This window comes from Caretta caretta, chromosome 3 (genome assembly GCF_965140235.1).
Source record: "Caretta caretta isolate rCarCar2 chromosome 3, rCarCar1.hap1, whole genome shotgun sequence".
Classification (NCBI taxonomy): Eukaryota; Metazoa; Chordata; order Testudines; family Cheloniidae; genus Caretta; species Caretta caretta.
This window is the reverse complement of record NC_134208.1, coordinates 2,771,610-2,791,172: the sequence shown is the minus strand read 5'-3', so window position 1 is coordinate 2,791,172 and position 19,563 is coordinate 2,771,610. Positions and strand designations below refer to the sequence as shown.

Here is a 19,563-nt window from a genome sequence, read left to right as displayed (position 1 = left end):
CCCACCCTTTATTAGATTCATTTATCATTGTGTTACCCATGTCCTGAACAGATGTGTCTATATGACTGAAGTGCTCCTTAGCTCCTGATGGCTTTCTCACACCAATCCAGTGATGGGCACCAATATTCATTCCTGCTCAGAGGCAAAATTCTGAGCAGGAATGAATGAAAGTGGGCACAGAGCAGCATGGTGGGCAATACGGGTGGCTGTCAACCCTGTAAATGACTTTGACTTTTCTCTCATGGCGATTGCTTTGAGTATCTTGGCCCAAGCAGGCGTATGCAAATCACATGATCAGCAGTGATTTAGGTCTCTGGAAATTGTCCCCATCCTGTTTTTTTTGTTGCAGTGAGACCCCTTGCAAAGTCTAAATGACCTGGAGATTGAGGCCGTGTTTCATGTGGGGAGGTGGAATTCCTAGTGTTATGAAAACCCCTCTTCCGTTCCTGTAGAAGGCATCGACACTTCAGCACTACTGTGCCGTACCTGCGGCGCTGTACCTGTACCACTAGAGTGCCCGTAGTGTAGAGGTGGCCTGAGAGGGTTACGGTAAAGGCTTCTTCTTTTCTCTCCAGGGCTGTGTATCTTCTTAGGGCGCGGGAGAGGGGGTAGAATCATGTTCTTCTTTCCCTGCTTTAATTTCCATTTAGTCATCAATGCTCCCCCTCTTAACTCGGTGGTGGTGCAGAGTTTATACAATCATATGATGTCGTACAATATGATTGTAAGACAGGTGTTTTTAAGACAGTGGTTCCCAGTCATTTGTGGGCTACTGTGCCAGTTTGACCAGACTAAGACATCAATTATACTGGTCAGTACCCACCACTTTCCTTTCAGTTGTGAATCAGCTAACCCAGCATAGAGTTTGAGCTATGCCAAACTGCCAGCTTGTGGTCATGAGAGCAGTCCAGGTTCTGTGGGATTAGAGCACAAATAACTGAATAAGAGATGGGCAGCGGAGGTACTCTCGGGCCCAGCACAGGGGCCCATCAGAAAGGGCTTGATCCTGCTCTCATTAAAGTCAGTTGCCACCCCTCCATTGACTTAACCAAGAGTAGAACTGGGCCAGCGGGTAGTGAGGGGAAGCCAGAAGTATCAGTCACAAAACTCTGAGGTGTGAGGACTGATATGTTTGTAGCATTAACCACAATGTCAAGGGTGAAAAGAGGCAGTTAACTGAGGCTGTACATGTAGTCTAGTGTTCAGAGCCAAGAATCTGGGAGGAAGGGAGGCGGTGGTTCTAATGCCAGCCAGACTCTGACTTGGTAGGCTACCCTGGTCACTCACCCTCTAAGTGTCTTTGCTGCGTCGGTTGGAGAGATGGAGTAAAAAAGCAGGAACCTCTTCAGTGATAATCAGCTGCCAGTTTGACAATTGCTGCCCTGCACTTCCCTGGATAAATAAACTTAAAACAATCCCCCAGATAAAAAGTAACATTTCCTAGATGTGCAGCTTTCGCAGACCCAGTGGGTGACGATGCTGGGGTTGGTCTCTGAGCATGGGAAAGAGTGACTGATGCCCGGGGGGCATGTAAGGGGTGGATTGTTTTCCGCACAGCCTATATAATTCTTTCGAAACTGTTTTTCTCTTTTTATTTCCCTAGTACCGTCTAGACTGTCACAGACATGCTCCCCGCCATCAGGCTGCCCATCTCCTTCCATCCCAGCGGGTAAAGTCATCTCGCCATCCCAGAAGCACAGCAAGAAGGCACTCAAACAGGTAAGTGGGATAGTCTGTGTGATCTAGTTCTGAGCGCCTAAAAGTGAAGTCACTTTATTCCTCCAACTAACTTTCTAAGCCCTGGGTCTTCACTGGGGGGGGGAATCGATCTAAGTTACGCAACTTCAGCTACATGAATAACGTAGCTGAAGTCGACGTACTTAGATCGACTTACCGTGGTGTCTCCACCGCGGTGAATTGACTGCTGCCGCTCCCCCGTTGATTCTGCCTGCGCCTCTCACGGCACTGGAGTATAGGAGTCGACGGGAGAGCACTTGGGGATCGACTTATCGCATCTACACTACACGCGATAAATCGATCCCTGCTGGATCGATCGCTGCCCGCCAATACAGTGGGTAGTGAAGACATACCCTAAGTGAAACTCCAGTCTGCAGGGACACAATTCAGGACCTTTCCTTCTACTTCACAGTAAGTAGTTTCACTGGGGGGGGCTCTTTGCTGGAAGTTCTTCAAAATCATTTGTCAGTCTTTATCACACTATAAAATAGCTGGCTGAAATTATTTTTCATTTGTGGGAGGCGGAGACATATTTACTTTACACTTAATCTGTTTTCATGATTGCCCTCAGTTTTCCACAATATGCTCCACATCCCTTTTAGAGAAGCTCTGTATAAATGGCAGCTCTGAGGGTTTGTAGCATTTTGATATTCTTCACATCCTTATTGTGTTGCGTGCACAAATTTCCCCTGCTTATTCTGTGCATATTTTCACCTACAAGGAATTCCATAGTTCCTGCGTGTGTTTGTGAGGGTGAGGCACAATCTTGGCATTGGGCTCCTACTGTGGCCAGGGCTGACCTTATGGGTGGGCAACATAGGCGACTGCCCAGGGCGTCATGGTCAAGAGGCTGCAGAAAGACTGTGCCCACCCAGGAGGCGATAAGGGGGCTGCGGGGCAGGAGCTAACTCCTCACATGCATCCCCTCTCTGCCCTCCCGGCAGCGATACCTGCCGTGCCACCACTGCTCCACCAGCTGCCACTCTGTCTGCTGAGCAGCTGCTTGGGGAGCAGTACTTAAAGGGTGCCAAAGAAAGCTTGCCTGGGGTGCCATTTTCCCGAAGGCCAGCCCTGGCTATGGCACTGTGTGTGAGAGGGAACGGGTTACTTCCACTGCTTGAGAATGACTCTGTCGTGCATGTAGAGCAGCGGTTCCTAAACTGTGGGTCAGGACCCCGTAGTGGGTCACAACCCCATTTTAATGGGGTTTCCAGGGCTGGCTTTAGACTTGAAGGGGCCCAGGGCCGAAGCCCAAGTCAAAGTCAGAGCCCCACTGTCCAGGGCCAAAGCCCAAGCCTTGGTTTGGCAGGGCTTGGGGCTGCTTGGTTTGGCAGGGCTTGGGCTTTGTCTTTTGACCCCCACCTGGGGCAGCGGGGCTTGGGCAGGCTCAGGCTTCGGTCCCCGCTCCTGGGGTCATGGCGTAATTTGTTATCAGATCGGGGTCCTGGTGCAATGAAGTTTGAGAACTACTGATGGAGAGTTGTTATCACTTGTTCCCCGTAAGGTGTGTGCGGGTTCCTTCCAGACAAAGGACAAGCCGATGCCTCCAGCCAGGTGTCATTGGAGTCGATTGGCAATCATATGTCACGTGGCCATTCATTTGTATTGAAGGGTGCAGGAACAGTTAAATTTGCATTTTACCAAACACCAGCAGGGAAGCAACCAGCATGTAACTTGACTTCCCCACCAGACTCCATGTCTTCTTCCTCACAGCATGAATGAACTTTGCTTTGGGAGGTGTAATGGGGTGTTCATCCCATACTAGCCCTGAAGGGGCCAATTAACCTTTACAGTTGCATCTGAAGGGAGGCCAAGGGATTTATGAGCACTAGTTGTGGATGAAACCTAGCTACGGTAAGGAATATAAAGAGAGGAGAGGACCTTTGTAACAGCAGAGGGCTACAGAGAGAGAGTCCACAGCCACTCTTTTGCACAGAGGTGGGAAGGGGGAAACCTTGCAGGAGAATGAGAGAGAGGGCCTGGATTCCCGTACCAGCACTGGCAAATAGTATAGGACTGTTGGAGGTGCCATCTGGACAGGTGGTCCAACAAGACTTTGATATCCCGGAAGGGAGGACTATATAATGACCTAGCTGGAGGAGTGAGTTGCAAAGAGAGAGCACTATGAATTACAGGAAGAGAGACCACAGTAGCGATGAAGTGACCATTGGCAGGGTATGCCATATGGGAAGGAAGCTGCTATGCAATACCTAGCCAGGAGGAGGCACTTGTGTGGTGAGTGGAGCCCGTCACGTGGTAACCTTCAGAAGAATCCATTTCAAAGGTTCACTGGACTATAAAAGAGAGGGGCCAAGGAACCCCAAGTTATCTTTCACCTAAGAAAACACAGGAACAAAGTACTTTGGACTTTGTGGGAGAGCATGACTAAGGAGTGGTCAGCCATCTTGCTGAAAGAAAGTGGTAAAAATCTTACCTTGAACCAAGACTGTAGGTTTTGTTCAGTCTTAGTCACTAGAAAACATAGTTTTACTTTTGTTTGTGTTTAACCCTTTGTAACTGTATTCTTACTTCGTATCTCCTTTTGTTAATAAACTTGTTTTACTTTTAATCTAAACCAAACCAGTGCTGTGTTGAATCAAAGTGATTGTTAACTCCAGTTAAAGTGACAAGTTGTGCATTTTGGCTCTTTAGAGGAGCAAACAAACCTGATTACTCCAGTGCTACCTTGCGGTCCTTGGGGGCATACACACCAGCAGAGCAGAAGCGCTACTGCAGTCTTCAGCATCAGCAGTGCATGTTTGGCCAGCCGTTCTCTCCTCTGAGGCAACAGGACTACCCTAGAAAGAGGGATAGCCCTCACAAAGAAAACGATCGGGCTTGGGTTTCAGCCAGTCCAGCCACCCTCCCGCAAAGTCCTCCAAGCAACTATTTTCACTCTTTGGTCCAGAGCACTGTTCCAGTCGTTGCTTCTCTCTCCTCATCTCCCCCTTTGGGGACTGCCTGGCTGCTTTCACAATGCTTGGGGATCAATCACCACCGACAGCTGGATCCTAAACGTCATCGGATTGGATTATGCCATCCAATTCCTCTCCACACCTCCTCCTCATCCCTCTTCAGGGACCCCTCTCACAAGATACTGCTCCTAGAGCAGGTCTGCTCTCTGCTGGCTTTGGGAGGGGTGAAAGAGTTTCTGCTGGAACAGCAGGGTTTCAGCTTCTACTCCTGATACTTTCTGGTACCCAAATCCAAGGAAGGCATACAACCCATCCTTAACCTTCTTGGCCTCAACAAATATATAACGTATATGAAGTTCCAAATGTCACTGTCAACTATTCTCCCTGCGTTGTCTCAGAATGACTGGTTTGCTGCTCTGGACCTTCACGACGCCTACTTTCATGTGGTGATTCTGCCAAGCCACAGAAAGTTCCTTCAGTTCATTGTGGTGAAACGCCATTTGCAGTGCACAGTGCTTCCATTCAGCCTCTTTTCTGCCCCCGGTTCGTGTTCTCTCTCTCTTCCCCCCCCCCCCCCACCGTTTTTAACAAACATGTGGTCATTGTTATGACATATCTCACAAAGAAGGAAATTCACATCTTCCCATATCTGGATGACTGGTTACTGAAGGGCAGATCCAGAGAGGAAGTTCTTGCTCACATCGTCACCACAGTGTGCTTTCTCAACTGTCTGGGTCTCATTCTAAACACTGGTAAGTCAACCTTGGCTCTCGCTCAAAAAATCAAGTTCACTGGGGCCCTGTTAGATTCCATGACGTCGAAAGGATTTCTGACGACCAACCATTTGCCTCTGTCTACTGTGTCAGCCTTCCATGACAGTTTGGACATATCTGAGGCTCTTCAGCCACATGTCCGCTTGCATGCAGGTGGTCCAGTTCGCAACATTGTGCCTTACCTCCTTGAAATGTGGCTCTGGATGGTTACCGTCCTATTCTTCGCTCTCTAGACAGATATGTTTGTTTTCCTCCACTGATCCTGGACTCCTGGCAGTGGTGGATATGTCCAGAGAACATTTGACAAGGCGTTCCCTTTGTCCAGACCTCACCAACCAAGTTGATTGTTACCAACGCCTCCCTGATGTGTTGGAGGGCACACCAGGGGTCACTGAAAGCTCAGAGACTGTGGTCAGAGCAGGAGGCCTCACTCCATATAAATGTGCTGGAATTTCAGGCCATCTCTAATGCATGTCCTGCTTTTTGGGACAGCATCAGAGTCTCAGTAGTTCACATACCAACTGACAATATCACCGTGATGTAGTATGTGTTGTGACAGGGTCGGGCCAGATGGTTACAGGAGAGTGATAGAAGGCAGATGTATTAGCCCCAGGTTAAGTAGGTCCCTTTTCCCTGGGTAAGGTAACAGGGAAGTTTCCAGAACAATCAGGAACTTTCTGGAAACAATTAAGGCAGACAGGCTGATTAGAACACCTGCAGCCCATCAAGAAGCTGCTAGAATCAATTAAGGCAGGCTAATCAGGGCACCTGGGTTTAAAAAGGAGCTCACTTCAGTTTGTGGTGCGTGCGAGGAGCTGGGAGCAAGAGGTGCAAGAAGCTGAGTGTGAGAAGGCATACTACTGGGGAAGACTGAGAAGTACAAGCAGCATCAGACATCAGGAGGAAGGTCCTGTGGTGAGAATAAAGAAGGTGTTGGGAGGAGGCCATGGAGAAGTAGCCCAGGGAGTCGTAGCTGTCGCACAGCTGTTCCAGGAGCCACTGTAGACAGCTGCAATCCACAGGGCCCTGGGCTGGAACCCGGAGTAGAGGGCAGGCCTGGGTTCCCCCCATCCCTCCAACTCCCTACTTGATACTGGAGGAGTTGAACTGGACTGTGGGTTCCACCCGAGGGGAAGGTCTCTGGCCTGTTCCCTGATCCACTAGGTGGATCAGCAGAGACTGTGGGGATTGTTCTTCTTCCTTTCCCCATGCTGGCCAGTGATGAGGCTAACTGAGTGAACGGCAGATTTGAGCCACGAAAGTGGCCAAACTGAGGACTGCCATGAACCTCTGAGGCGAGAAAATCCGCTAATAAGCGCAGGACCCACCAAGGCAGAGGAGGAACTTTGTCACAGTGTACAAACAAGGGGGAAACACGGTCCAGGTTGCTCTGCCTAGAGGCGATCAAGCTGTGGCAGTTCTGCATCAAGGAGAACATTACTCCAATAGCCATTCGTTTACTCAGGGTTCAGAATCATCTTGCAGACCATCTCAGCCAGTATTTTCCTGAGTTGCAAGTAGTCTCTAAAGACAAGTGTTCCCCGTCATCTTCATAGCTTGGGGCATCCCGATGATCAACCTGTTTTCTACAAGGGACAACAGAAAATGTTGTCTGTTTGGCTCTCCAGGCGGCCTCAGTTCAGGCTGCCTGTCCAGGGCTTTCCACCTCAGCTAGCAGTCAGCTCTCCTCTACACCTTTCCCCTGATCCCAGTCATCCTTCAGGTCATCCTCAGGCTCAAGGCGAGTCGGGCCAAATTCATTCTCTTTGCCCTGGCCAAGACAGTGCTGGTTCTCTGACCTTCTTGTACTGTCTAGTCAGCCTCCCATACTGCTTCCTCCCCATCCCAACTCCCTCAGAACCAAGGCCTCACCTTGCAGCCTGCACTCAGCTTCCAGCATCTCACGTAGTGGCTGCTGTTTGGCTGAATGAGGAAGAGCAGTGTTTCTCCAATAAGTTTTCCTTAACAGTAGAAAGCCCTCCACGAGGATGGCCTGTTGAGTGACATGGAAGCCATTTTTGGGGTGATCATTAGCTGTGGAATCCAATCAATGCTGGCCTCTATCCAGGACGTTTTGCACTACCTGCTGCACCTTCAGTCATTGGGGCTTGCATTTAGTTCAGTGAAACTGCATCTGGCAGTGATATCAGCATTTCACCTCCTCCCTCCCCCGTTCAGGGAAAATCGGTCTTCTCCAATATCATAGTAGCAAGATTCAGGTTTACATCCTCTGGTCGGTTCCTCTGTGGGACCTTAACTCAGTCCTAGAGGCCTTAATGGTCCTATCGTTGAGCCCCTGGCATCTTGTCCCTTTCCACTTTTGTGTCAGAAAACTGCATTCCTGGTAGCGATAACATCACCAAGGAGAGTGTGTGAGTTGCAGGCTCTGATGGCAGAACCTCCTTATACACACTTCTCCAAAGACAATGTGACCTTATGACTGCATCCAAAATTTTTGTCTAAAGTGGGTTCTCAGTTTCATTTGAACCAGGCAGTATGTTTACCAGTGTTCTTTCTTAAGTCACATTCCTCTCCAGAGGAGCAGTGTCTCCGTACCTTAGATGCCTCTGTTTTTGCCTCTGTTTTCACTAACAAGGTCAGCTCCCAGACTGCTACGCTGGGCATCACAAAATGGGGAAGAGATGGCCAGCCCTCTGTGGAGATAGAGGTGGTTAGGGACTATTTAGAAAAGCTGGACGTGCACAAGTCCATGGGGCCGGACGAGTTGCATCCGAGAGTGCTGAAGGAATTGGCGGCTGTGATTGCAGAGCCATTGGCCATTATCTTTGAAAACTCGTGGCGAACCGGGGAAGTCCCGGATGACTGGAAAAAGGCTAATGTAGTGCCAATCTTTAAAAAAGGGAAGAAGGAGGATCCTGGGAACTACAGGCCAGTCAGCCTCACTTCAGTCCCTGGAAAAATCATGGAGCAGGTCCTCAAAGAATCAATCCTGAAGCACTTGTATGAGAGGAGAGTGATCAGGAACAGCCAGCATGGATTCACCAAGGGAAGGTCATGCCTGACTAATCTAATCGCCTTTTATGATGAGATTACTGGTTCTGTGGATGAAGGGAAAGCAGTGGATGTATTGTTTCTTGACTTTAGCAAAGCTTTTGACACGGTCTCCCACAGTATTCTTGTCAGCAAGTTAAGGAAGTATGGGCTGGATGAATGCACTACAAGGTGGGTAGAAAGCTGGCTAGATTGTCGGGCTCAACGGGTAGTGATCAATGGCTCCATGTCTAGTTGGCAGCCGGTATCAAGTGGAGTACCCCAAGGGTCGGTCCTGGGGCCGGTTTTGTTCAATATCTTCATAAATGATCTGGAGGATGGTGTGGATTGCACTCTCAGCAAATTTGCGGATGATACTAAACTGGGAGGAGTGGTAGATACGCTGGAGGGGAGGGATAGGATACAGAAAAACCTAGACAAATTGGAGGATTGGGCCAAAAGAAATCTGATGAGGTTCAATAAGGATAAGTGCAGGGTCCTGCACTTAGGACGGAAGAACCCAATGCACAGCTACAGACTAGGGACCGAATGGCTAGGCAGCAGTTCTGCGGAAAAGGACCTAGGGGTGACAGTGGATGAGAAGCTGGATATGAGTCAGCAGTGTGCCCTTGTTGCCAAGAAGGCCAATGGCATTTTGGGATGTATAGGTAGGGGCATAGCGAGCAGCTCGAGGGACGTGATCGTTCCCCTCTATTCGACATTGGTGAGGCCTCATCTGGAGTACTGTGTCCAGTTTTGGGCCCCACACTTCAAGAAGGATGTGGATAAATTGGAGAGAGTCCAGCGAAGGGCAACCAAAATGATTAGGGGTCTGGAACACATGACTTATGAGGAGAGGCTGAGGGAGCTGGGATTGTTTAGCCTGCAGAAGAGAAGAATGAGGGGGGATTTGATAGCTGCTTTCAACTACCTGAAAGGGGGTTCCAAAGAGGATGGCTCTAGACTGTTCTCAATGGTAGCAGATGACAGAACGAGGAGTAATGGTCTCAAGTTGCAGTGGGGGAGGTTTAGATTGGATATTAGGAAAAACTTTTTCACTAAGAGGGTGGTGAAACACTGGAATGCGTTACCTAGGGAGGTGGTAGAATCTCCTTCCTTAGAGGTTTTTAAGGTCAGGCTTGACAAAGCCCTGGCTGGGATGATTTAACTGGGAATTGGTCCTGCTTTGAGCAGGGGGTTGGACTAGATGACCTTCTGAGGTCCCTTCCAACCCTGATATTCTATAATTCTATGTCAGGTGATGTCTAGCATCTTATCTGGACAGGACTAACCCATTTTGAGCTTCACCTTGTTTGTCATATACAGATCGCCTGAAGGTTCAAGCTGTCTCTTCACAGACAGTCTCCAAATGGATAGCATCCTGCATGAAAACTGCATATGAAATAGCTTTGGCTACACACCCTCCTTGGGTACGAGCTTATTTTACGAGGGCGCAAGAAACGTCTATAGCATTCCTCAGTGACATTTCCATATTGGACATTTGCAAAGCTGCTATGACCCTGCGTGATACATGTGTTCACAAAGCATTATGCCATATCCACATCTTCCAGGGAGGATGCTGGCTTTGGTAGAGCGGTCCTGCAGTCCCTGTTGAGGTAGACTCCAAGCCCCACCTCCTGGGGCGAGTACTGCTTGTGAGTCACCTAAGTGGAGCTACATTTACTCAACACTTACTTAGAATCATAGAATCATAGAATATCAGGGTTGGAAGGGACCTCAGGAGGTCATCTAGTCCAACCCCCTGCTCAAAGCAGGACCCATCCCCAATTAAATCATCCCAGCCAAGGCTTTGTCAAGCCTGACCTTAAAAACTTCTAAGGAAGGAGATTCTACCACCTCCCTAGGTAACGCATTCCAGTGTTTCACCACCCTCCTAGTGAAAAAGTTTTTCCTAATATCCAACCTAAACCTCCCCCACTGCAACTTGAGACCATTACTCCTTGTCCTGTCCTCTTCTACCACTGAGAATAGTCTAGAACCATCCTCTCTGGAACCACCTCTCAGGTAGTTGAAAGCAGCTATCAAATCCCCCCTCATTCTTCTCTTCTGCAGACTAAACAATCCCAGTTCCCTCCGCCTCTCCTCATAAGTCATGTGTTCCAGACCCCTAATCATTTTTGTTGCCCTTCGCTGGACTCTTTCCAATTTATCCACATCCTTCTTGTAGTGTGGGGCCCAAAACTGGACACAGTACTCCAGATGAGGCCTCACCAATGTCGAATAGAGGGGGACGATCACGTCCCTCGATCTGCTCGCTATGCCCCTACTTATACATCCCAAAATGCCATTGGCCTTCTTGGCAACAAGGGCACACTGCTAACTCATATCCAGCTTCTCGTGCACTGTCACCCCTAGGTCCTTTTCTGCAGAACTGCTGCCTAGCCATTTGGTCCCTAGTCTGTAGCTGTGCATTGGGTTCTTCCGTCCTAAGTGCAGGACCCTGCACTTATCCTTATTGAACCTCATCAGATTTCTTTTGGCCCAATCCTCCAATTTGTCTAGGTCCCCCTGTATCCTATCCCTCCCCTCCAGCGTATCTACCACTCCTCCCAGTTTAGTATCATCCGCAAATTTGCTGAGAGTGCAATCCACACCATCCTCCAGATCATTTATGAAGATATTGAACAAAACCGGCCACAGGACCGACCCCTGGGGCACTCCACTTGACACCGGCTGCCAACTAGACATGGAGCCATTGATCACTACCCGTTGAGCCCGACAATCTAGCCAACTTTCTACCCACCTTATAGTGCATTCATCCAGCCCATACTTCTTTAACTTGCTGACAAGAATACTTGGGAGACCGTGTCAAAAGCTTTGCTAAAGTCAAGAAACAATACATCCACTGCTTTCCCTTCATCCACAGAACCAGTAATCTTATCATAGAAGGCAATTAGATTAGTCAGGCATGACCTTCCCTTGGTGAATCCATGCTGAGTATTCCTGATCACTTTCCTCTCATGTAAGTGCTTCAGGATTGATTCTTTGAGGACCTGCTCCATGATTTTTCCGGGGACTGAGGTGAGGCTGACTGGCCTGTAGTTCCCAGGATCCTCCTTCTTCCCTTTTTTAAAGATTGGCACTACATTAGCCTTTTTCCAGTCATCCGGGACTTCCCCGGTTCGCCACGAGTTTTCAAAGATAATGGCCAATGGCTCTGCAATCACAGCCACCAATTCCTTTAGCACTCTCGGATGCAACTCGTCCGGCCCCATGGACTTGTGCATGTCCAGCTTTTCTAAATAGTCCCTAACCACCTCTATCTCCACAGAGGGCTGGCCATCTCTTCCCCATTTTGTGATGCCCAGCGCAGCAGTCTGGGAGCTGACCTTGTTAGTGAAGACAGAGGCAAAAAAAGCATTGAGTACATTAGCTTTTTCCACATCCTCTGTCACTAGGTTGCCTCCCTCATTCATTAAGGGGCCCACACTTTCCTTGGCTTTCTTCTTGTTGCCAACATACCTGAAGAAACCCTTCTTGTTACTCTTAACATCTCTCGCTAGCTGCAGCTCCAGGTGAGATTTGGCCCTCCTGATTTCATTCCTACATGCCCGAGCAATACTTACTGGAACTGTGGTTCTTCAAGATGTGATGCTGATGTGTATTCCAGAACGAGGAGTAATGGTCTCAAGTTGCAGTGGGGGAGGTTTAGATTGGATATTAGGAAAAACTTTTTCACTAAGAGGGTGGTGAAACACTGGAATGCGTTGCCTAGGGAGGTGGTAGAATCTCCTTCCTTAGAGGTTTTTAAGGTCAGGCTTGACAAAGCCCTGGCTGGGATGATTTAACTGGGAATTGGTCCTGCTTTGAGCAGGGGGTTGGACTAGATGACCTTCTGGGGTCCCTTCCAACCCTGATATTCTATGATTCTATGACCCACCCTCCATCCCGTCTGCATAGGAGTCTCGTTTCTGGGTGTTTGGTACAAAGGAACTGAGGGAGGGTCAAGGTAGCTAGGGGAGGGGCTCCAGCCATAAGGTACAGCACTGCCCCTCCAAGTGGAATACATGTCATGCACTTGTTGCTTCTTAGGCCCAGCTGTACATCCCATGAGAGAGAGCTGTATTAAGATGCTGCCTGTGATAGCTGTAAGCAGCAGCAGCAGGGGGTGCCAGAGAGATTTTTCTGTCTGCAGCTGTGGGGGGGGGGGGGATATGTAGAGAGTGGGGAGACGTATGGGGGGCCAGAGATGGGGATGATGGGGGTGACACTCAGCCCCTTTCCCTGCACTCAGAGCTGCTTTTGTACACACACACTCTCCCTCCCTCCCTCCTTCCCTCCTTCCTTCCTGAGTCAATATCTGCTGAAGATGAGTTGATAAACCCAGGCTTCGTTATAAGCAGCCCATAGATTTCCCGGCCAGAAGGGACCATTGTGATCATCTAGTCCAGGGGTGGGCAAACGTTTTGGCCTCAGGGTTCCGAAACTGCATGGAGGGCCGGGTAGGGAAGGCTGTGCCTCCCCAAACAGCCTGGCCCCTGCCCCCTATCCCCCCCCTCCCAATTCCCACCCCCTAACTGCCCCCCTCAGAACCCCTGACCCATCCAACCCCTGTGCTCCTTGTCTTTTGGCCGCCCCCTCCCGGGACCCCCCCACCCCTAACCGCCCCCCCGGGACCCCAACCCCTATCTAACCCTCCCTGTCCCCTGACTGCCCCAACCCCTATCCACACCCCAGCCCCTGACAGGCCCCCTGGGACTCCCCATGCCTATCCAACCCCCCCTGCTCCCAGTCCCCTGACTGCCCCCTGGGACCCTCTGCCCCTTATCCAACCCCCCTGTTCCCCGCCCCCCGACCACCCCCTCCCCAGAACCTCTGCCATATCCAACCGCCGCAGGACCCCCTGCCCCTTATCCAACCCCCCTCTCCCTGCCCCCTTACAATGCCACTCAGAGCACCAGGACTGGCAGCCGCGCCGCCCAGAGCCAGCCACACCGCCGCGCAGTCTAGAGCACCGGGGCAGGCCGGCGACTCTCGCAGCCACGCTGCCCAGCAGGAGCTCGCAGCCACGCTGGGGGACGGGGGACAGCGGGGGAGGGAGGGCTAGCCTCCCTGGCTGGGAGCTCAAGGGCTGGGCAGGACAGTCTCGCAGGCCAGATGTGGCCCGCGGGCCATAGTTTGCCCACCTTTGATCTAGGCTGACCTCCTTTATAGCACAGGCCGTAGAGCTGCCCCACTATAACTCCGAGAGCAGTCTTGATTCTAAGAATTGCCAGTGCTGGAGAATCCACCACGACCCTTGATAAATTGTTCTAATGGTTAATTACTTTCACTGATAAAAATCTGTGCCTTATTTCCAGTCTAAATTTGTCTACCACCACTTTCCCACCACCACTGCCCCACCCCTCTGGCTCTTTGCTGCTTCCCCCACTGTCCAGGTCTCTGCTTCCACACCCCCACCCAATCTCTCCCTCTACACTCCCTCCCCGTAGGTACCTGCTTTCCCCCCAACTGGTCCACTTTTCACCATGGCAGACGCGGCCCCTTTCCCCCACTCTTGGGCTCCTCACCCAGGGCCGATGGAGGTGGAGGGTCCGTGCTGACTCCCCACAGCTGCCCACACGGCTCTTACCCCGAGCTGGCTCTGGGCGAGGGGCAGGGCCTCGGAGCTGCAGCCCTGCCACAGTAAGAGCTGTGTGGGCAGCTGTGGGGAGCCGCACGGAACCTCAACCTGCCTATGGTGCGGGGTGGGCCAAACAGCCCCTGGCTCATGTCCCTGCCCCCCCCCCAAGGCAGGTGGAGGTTCCACACGGCTCCCCACAGCTGCCCGCACAGCTCTAACATGGCCAGGCTGCAGCTCCCACTCCCAGGAGGAAACGTGGGGTAGTGGTGGTTGGTGATTCTCTTCTAAGGGGGAATGGAAGCAACCATCTGCCGGCTTGACATGGCATCCCGGGAGGCATGCTGCCTGCCAGGGGCCCATATCCTTGACGTTACAGAGGGATTGTTGAGGATCATCCAGCCCTCTGACTACTACCCCATGCTACTCATCCATGTGGGCACTAATGATACTGCGAGGTCTGACCCTGAGCAGATCAGAAGTGACTCCAGGGCTCTGGGATTAAGGGGGAAGGAGCTGGGAGCACAGGTGATGTTCTCTTCGATCCTTCCGATCAAGGGTAGGGGCCCAGGCAGAGACAGACACATCCTGGACGTGAATGCCTGGCTGGGTAATAGTGCTGCCAGGAGAGCTTCAGCTTCCTTGATCATGGGATGGTGTTCTGGGAAGAAGGACAGCTGAGCAGAGATGACATAGTTGGCATCACAGAGACTTGGTGGGATAATACATATGACTGGAATATTGGTATAGAAGGGTGCAGCTTGCTCAGGAAGGACAGGCAGGGGAAAAAAGGGAGGAGGTGTTGCCTTATATATCAAAGATATAGACACTTGGACTGAGGTTGAGATGGAGATAGGAGACAGACTTGTTGAAAGTCTCTGGGTAAGGCTTAAAGGGGCAAAAAAACCAACAAAACCAAGCGTGATGTCATGGTAGGGGACTATATAGTCCATCTAACCAGGAAGAAGAGGTAGATTAGGCATTTTAAAAGAAATTAACAAAATTATTCAAAGCACAGAACTTGGTGGTAATGGGACTTCAACTTGAGCAGGAGGTTGGACTGGGTGACCTCCTGAGGTCCCTTCCAGCCCTGATATTCTATGATTCTATGATACCCAGACATCTTTTGGGAAAATAGCACAGCAGGGCACAGATTATCCAAAAGTTCTTGGAATGTATTGGAGACAATTTTTTATTTCAGAAGGTAGAGAAAGCGACTAGGGGAGAGGCTGTTCTAGATTTGATTTTGACAAATAGGGAGGAACTGGTTGAGAATTTGAAAGTGGAAGGCAGTTTGGGTGAAAGTGATCATGAAATGGTGGCGTTCATGATTCTAAGGAATGGTAGGAGGGAAACCAGCCCAGTAAAGATAATGGATATCAAGAAGGCAGACTTTAGCAAACTCAGGGAGTTGGTAAATAAGAACCCATGGGAAGCAAGTCTAATGGGAAAAACAGTTCAAGAGAGTTGACAGTTTTTCAACAAGATGATGTTAAGGGCACAAGAGCAAACTATCCAACTGTGTAAGAAAGATAGCACGTGTGGCAAGAGACCCACCCAGACTTAACCAGGGGATCTTCAATGATGTGAAACTCAAAAAAGGGTTCCACAAAAAGTGGGAACTGGGTCAAATTACAAAGGATGAATATCAACAAACAGCACAAGCATTGTAGGGATAAAATTAGCAAGGCCAAGGCACAAAATGAGATTAAACTAGCTAGAGACATAAAGGGTAACAAGAAAACATTCTACAACTACATTAGAAGCAAGAGGAAGACCAAGGACTAGCTAGGCCTCAGTGAGGGGGCCAGGGGGGAAACAATAACAGAAAATACGGAAATGGCATAAATGCTAAATGACTTTTTTGTTTCATTTTTTTCAGTTTTCACCAAAAAGTTTAGTAGCTATTGGACACCTAGTCACGGTGGAGCTTTTTTGGTCCTTTTCCTCTGTTTTTTAATGTGGGGTATACATTTAATTTGTGCCATTATTATTGTGTTTTTATCCACGCAGCTTGCAGTTATTTCACTTTTGTGATTGTACCTTTTTAATTTTCATTTAACTAGCTTCCTCATTTTTGTTGTAGTTCCCCTTTCTGAAGTTAAATGCTACTGTAATGGTCTTTGTTGTTTTTCCCCCCACAAGGATGTTAAATTGAATTATATTATGGTCGCTATTACCCAGTGATTCAGCTATATTCACCTCTAGGACCAGATCCTGGGCTCCACTTACGACTAAATCAAGAACAAGTAGGCAGGATGGCCAAAGGCATATTCTAGAGGTACGAGGGGAGCAAAGGGCTCACTTTTTCATACCTAGCTCCTGCTTGGAAAGTGCTATGAGTGCAGTGATGCAAGAAAACATAGCCATCACTTCACTTCTTGGCTTAGTGTCACTCGTGGCCCTTCCCTATTTTTAAAGCAATACAGTGATTTGATTTCAGTTCTCCTAGCATGTTCTGGAAAATGTATTGCACATAACTGACTGGACACCATTCTTCAACATGGTGCTCAACAGATTAGGACGCTGTGCCGGAGGGGAAGGAAAGCAAATTCAAGAGTTGAGGACACTCGGTCCCAGCCTATTGATATATAATTCTAGAGACCATAAGCTTGAGTGTCTCAGCTGACCACCAGTGTTGGGATGCTGCATGAAACAGGGAGAGTTGATCTGAGATGTGCAGAACCAAAGCCATAAAGACCATTACAGATCAAACCTAACTCTGTGATCTACACCCTCAAACTGGCATCCCGCAAAGTTTCTGGAATACCAGTGTAATATGCTACCAGCACATGGTACTGCTAAGTAAGCAGATGGCTGCATGTTGTATCACCTGACGTTTCCAACTGATCTTCAGGTATAGACCCAGGTAGAGAATTACAGCAATCCAATATCCAAGCATGACTAACCAGGATGAGGTTCTGCACCTTACTGGAAAAATCATAATTTTCTTGCCAAACATAGATGGGGAAAATCAAGTCCCCTTGACCAGAGTGGCTATGTGGACATTGGGAAGGAACAAAGAGACCAGATGCTACCCTACTCTTATCATAGTCCAGCTCTCAGCATGACTCTTGGAAGGCTCAGAAATTGTACCATCCAGGTCTGATAAAAGCAGAATACTAATCTCATATTGTTGCCCTTCGGCTTGAACCTCTCACTCTGTCCTGTCAGCCTCATTGACAGTGAGATTGAACAAGAGAGGTGCGAGAATGGATTGCTGTGCTCTACCACACTAGAACCCCAAATCAGATGACTCATCACTTAATGCTACCCTCTTGGTTCTTCCTGTGTGAAGAATGGAGCTATGCAAGTGCAAATGTATGTCTTTGGGCGTGTCTCCAGCACCCCATGTCACTGGTATCACAGACTGCACTCAGATCCAAAAAGAAAAAGCAAAGACACTTTGGGCCAGATCTTGGCTCTGATGCAGTCACTTTCCCACCAGTTCACCATAAAGGCAGTTTAACTGGCTACCCAAGGATTACCCTGACATGGAATCCTCAGGTGGTTAAAGGTCAATGTAATGACTATCATCACCTTCTCCCACTTCTTCTTCAAATAGGTGGTGTGGCCAGAGAAAGCAGGGGGTATGGTGAGGAAGGTGCAATTCCTAGCTGATGCCAGTTTGCCAGACTAGCTCTTGGGGGCCATTATCCTCAGGTGCAACTTACACAAGCCCTGCTGCTGACATTAGTATTCACACTCTGTGCTAACTGCGTGCTTGATGTACCTTTTTCTTTGCACAATTTTGTCTAGTATTGTCTGTTTTTAACTGTATAAATAAAGAGAACAATAAAATGCTTTAGACAATAAAAAAAAAAACACACACATGCACTCACATGATGACTAAGTGCGAGGAATATGGGACTCTCTCCCTCTGGGTCCCTGGAGAGCAGCTCTGAGAAGATGAGATATTAAGTGCTGTAATTGTGGGGAGTTGGAGGGAGAAGCACAACAGCGCTTCCTCACCCCCTAAAGGAAAGTGATAGTATGCAGCCACTTAAAGCAATGGTGTTCTCAGATCTGCTCTCTGGTATGCATGCCGCTCAGGAGCATACTGCCGGGCATCCAGACTGGTAACATTTAAGGGTAAGCTCACAAGGAGAGGGAAAGAGAGAGAGGGCAAAACAAAAGGAAATAAAAAGAATATAATCTTTCCAGGAAACAGTTTTGGGGCAAGCTGTTTTCAACTCGCTGTTTGGAATACACTAAACATGCTAGATGCACGAGTCAGCTTGCAGGGTGGAATTTTTTTAACTCCTTGAAGAAATGTACCTGGATTTTTTTAGAGGTATTTACAGAGTTTTTCCACTGTTGCATTGAAACACCTGTTTGCTGCTGCCTGGATCAGCAGCAGCATTAGGGAAAAACTCATTTTCACTCCCTTGGTAATTGTTTTTTAACTAGAGTGGTATATTTTTTGAAAGTAGCTTTAAAGGGACACTGTCAATTCCAATTGGGCCCAACATGTAGATGATGTAAAATCCAAGCTTTTACAAGAGCAAACACTGATCTCAGTGTTGACATGGAATTTTAAAAAACCTCTTTTTAAATGAATAAACATTCCTCCTTTTCTGCATCCTCACCCCCAGCAAGTGTTTGCAGCTCAAACATTTCAGCACTGAGAACAAAACCAAAACTCTGTTCATTGGTGTCAACGTTCCTTCCCCACTCTGAACTCTAGGGTACAGATGTGGGGACCTGCATGAAAACCTCCTAAGCTTACTTTTACCAGCTTAGGTTAAAACTTCCCCAAGGTACAAACTATTTTACCTTTTGCCCTTGGACTTTCGCTGCCACCACCAAACGTCTAACCAGGTTTATTTTATTAGGAAAGAGCCCGTTTGGAAACGTCTTCACCCCCAAAACCCTCACCAAAACCTTGCACCCCCCTTCCTGGGGAAGGTTTGATAAAAATCCTCACCAATTTGTATAGGTGACCACAGACCCAAACTCTTGGATCTTAAGAACAATGAAAAAGCATTCAAGTTCTTAAAAGAAGAATTTTAATAGAAGAAAAAGTAAAAAGAATCACCTCCGTAAAATCAGGATGGTAAATACCTTACAGGGTAATTAGATTCAAAACATAGAAAATCCCTCCAGGAAAACCTTAAGTTACAAAAAGACACAAAAACAGGAATATCCATTCCATTCAGCACAGCGTATTCTGTCAGCCATTCAAAGAAATCAGAATCTAAAGCATATCTAGCTAGATTACTTACTAAGTTCTAAGACTCCATTCCTGTTCTGTCCCCGGCCAAAGCATCACACAGACAGACCCAGACCCTTTGTTTCTCCCCCCCTCCAGCTTTGAAAGTATCTTGTCTCCTCATTGGTCATTGTGGTCAGGTGCCAGCGAGGTTATCCTAGCTTCTTAACCCTTTACAGGTGAAAGGGTTTTTCCTCTGGCCAGGAGGGATTTTAAAGGTGTTTACCCTTCCCTTTATATTTATGACAATTGGTTTACATTGTCCTGGCTGAGAAAAATGTACCAAATAAATGGCATCAAGCCAAGAAGTGAACTGGATTTTTAGAACACTTTCATTTTTAATAATCTATGAAT

General features: G+C 48.5%; 1 protein-coding gene across 6 annotated transcripts in view; it reads left to right on the top strand.

The window, feature by feature from the left end:
- Positions 1–19,563, top strand: part of ASXL2 (ASXL transcriptional regulator 2) — a 246,614-nt gene that overhangs the window by 193,014 nt on the left and 34,037 nt on the right. For all 6 annotated transcript variants that reach the window (XM_048846047.2, XM_048846048.2, XM_075126275.1 and 3 more), the window contains one exon: positions 1,604–1,719. In XM_048846047.2, the coding sequence (XP_048702004.2) occupies positions 1,604–1,719 (116 nt within the window). The remainder of the gene's footprint in view (positions 1–1,603; positions 1,720–19,563) is intronic.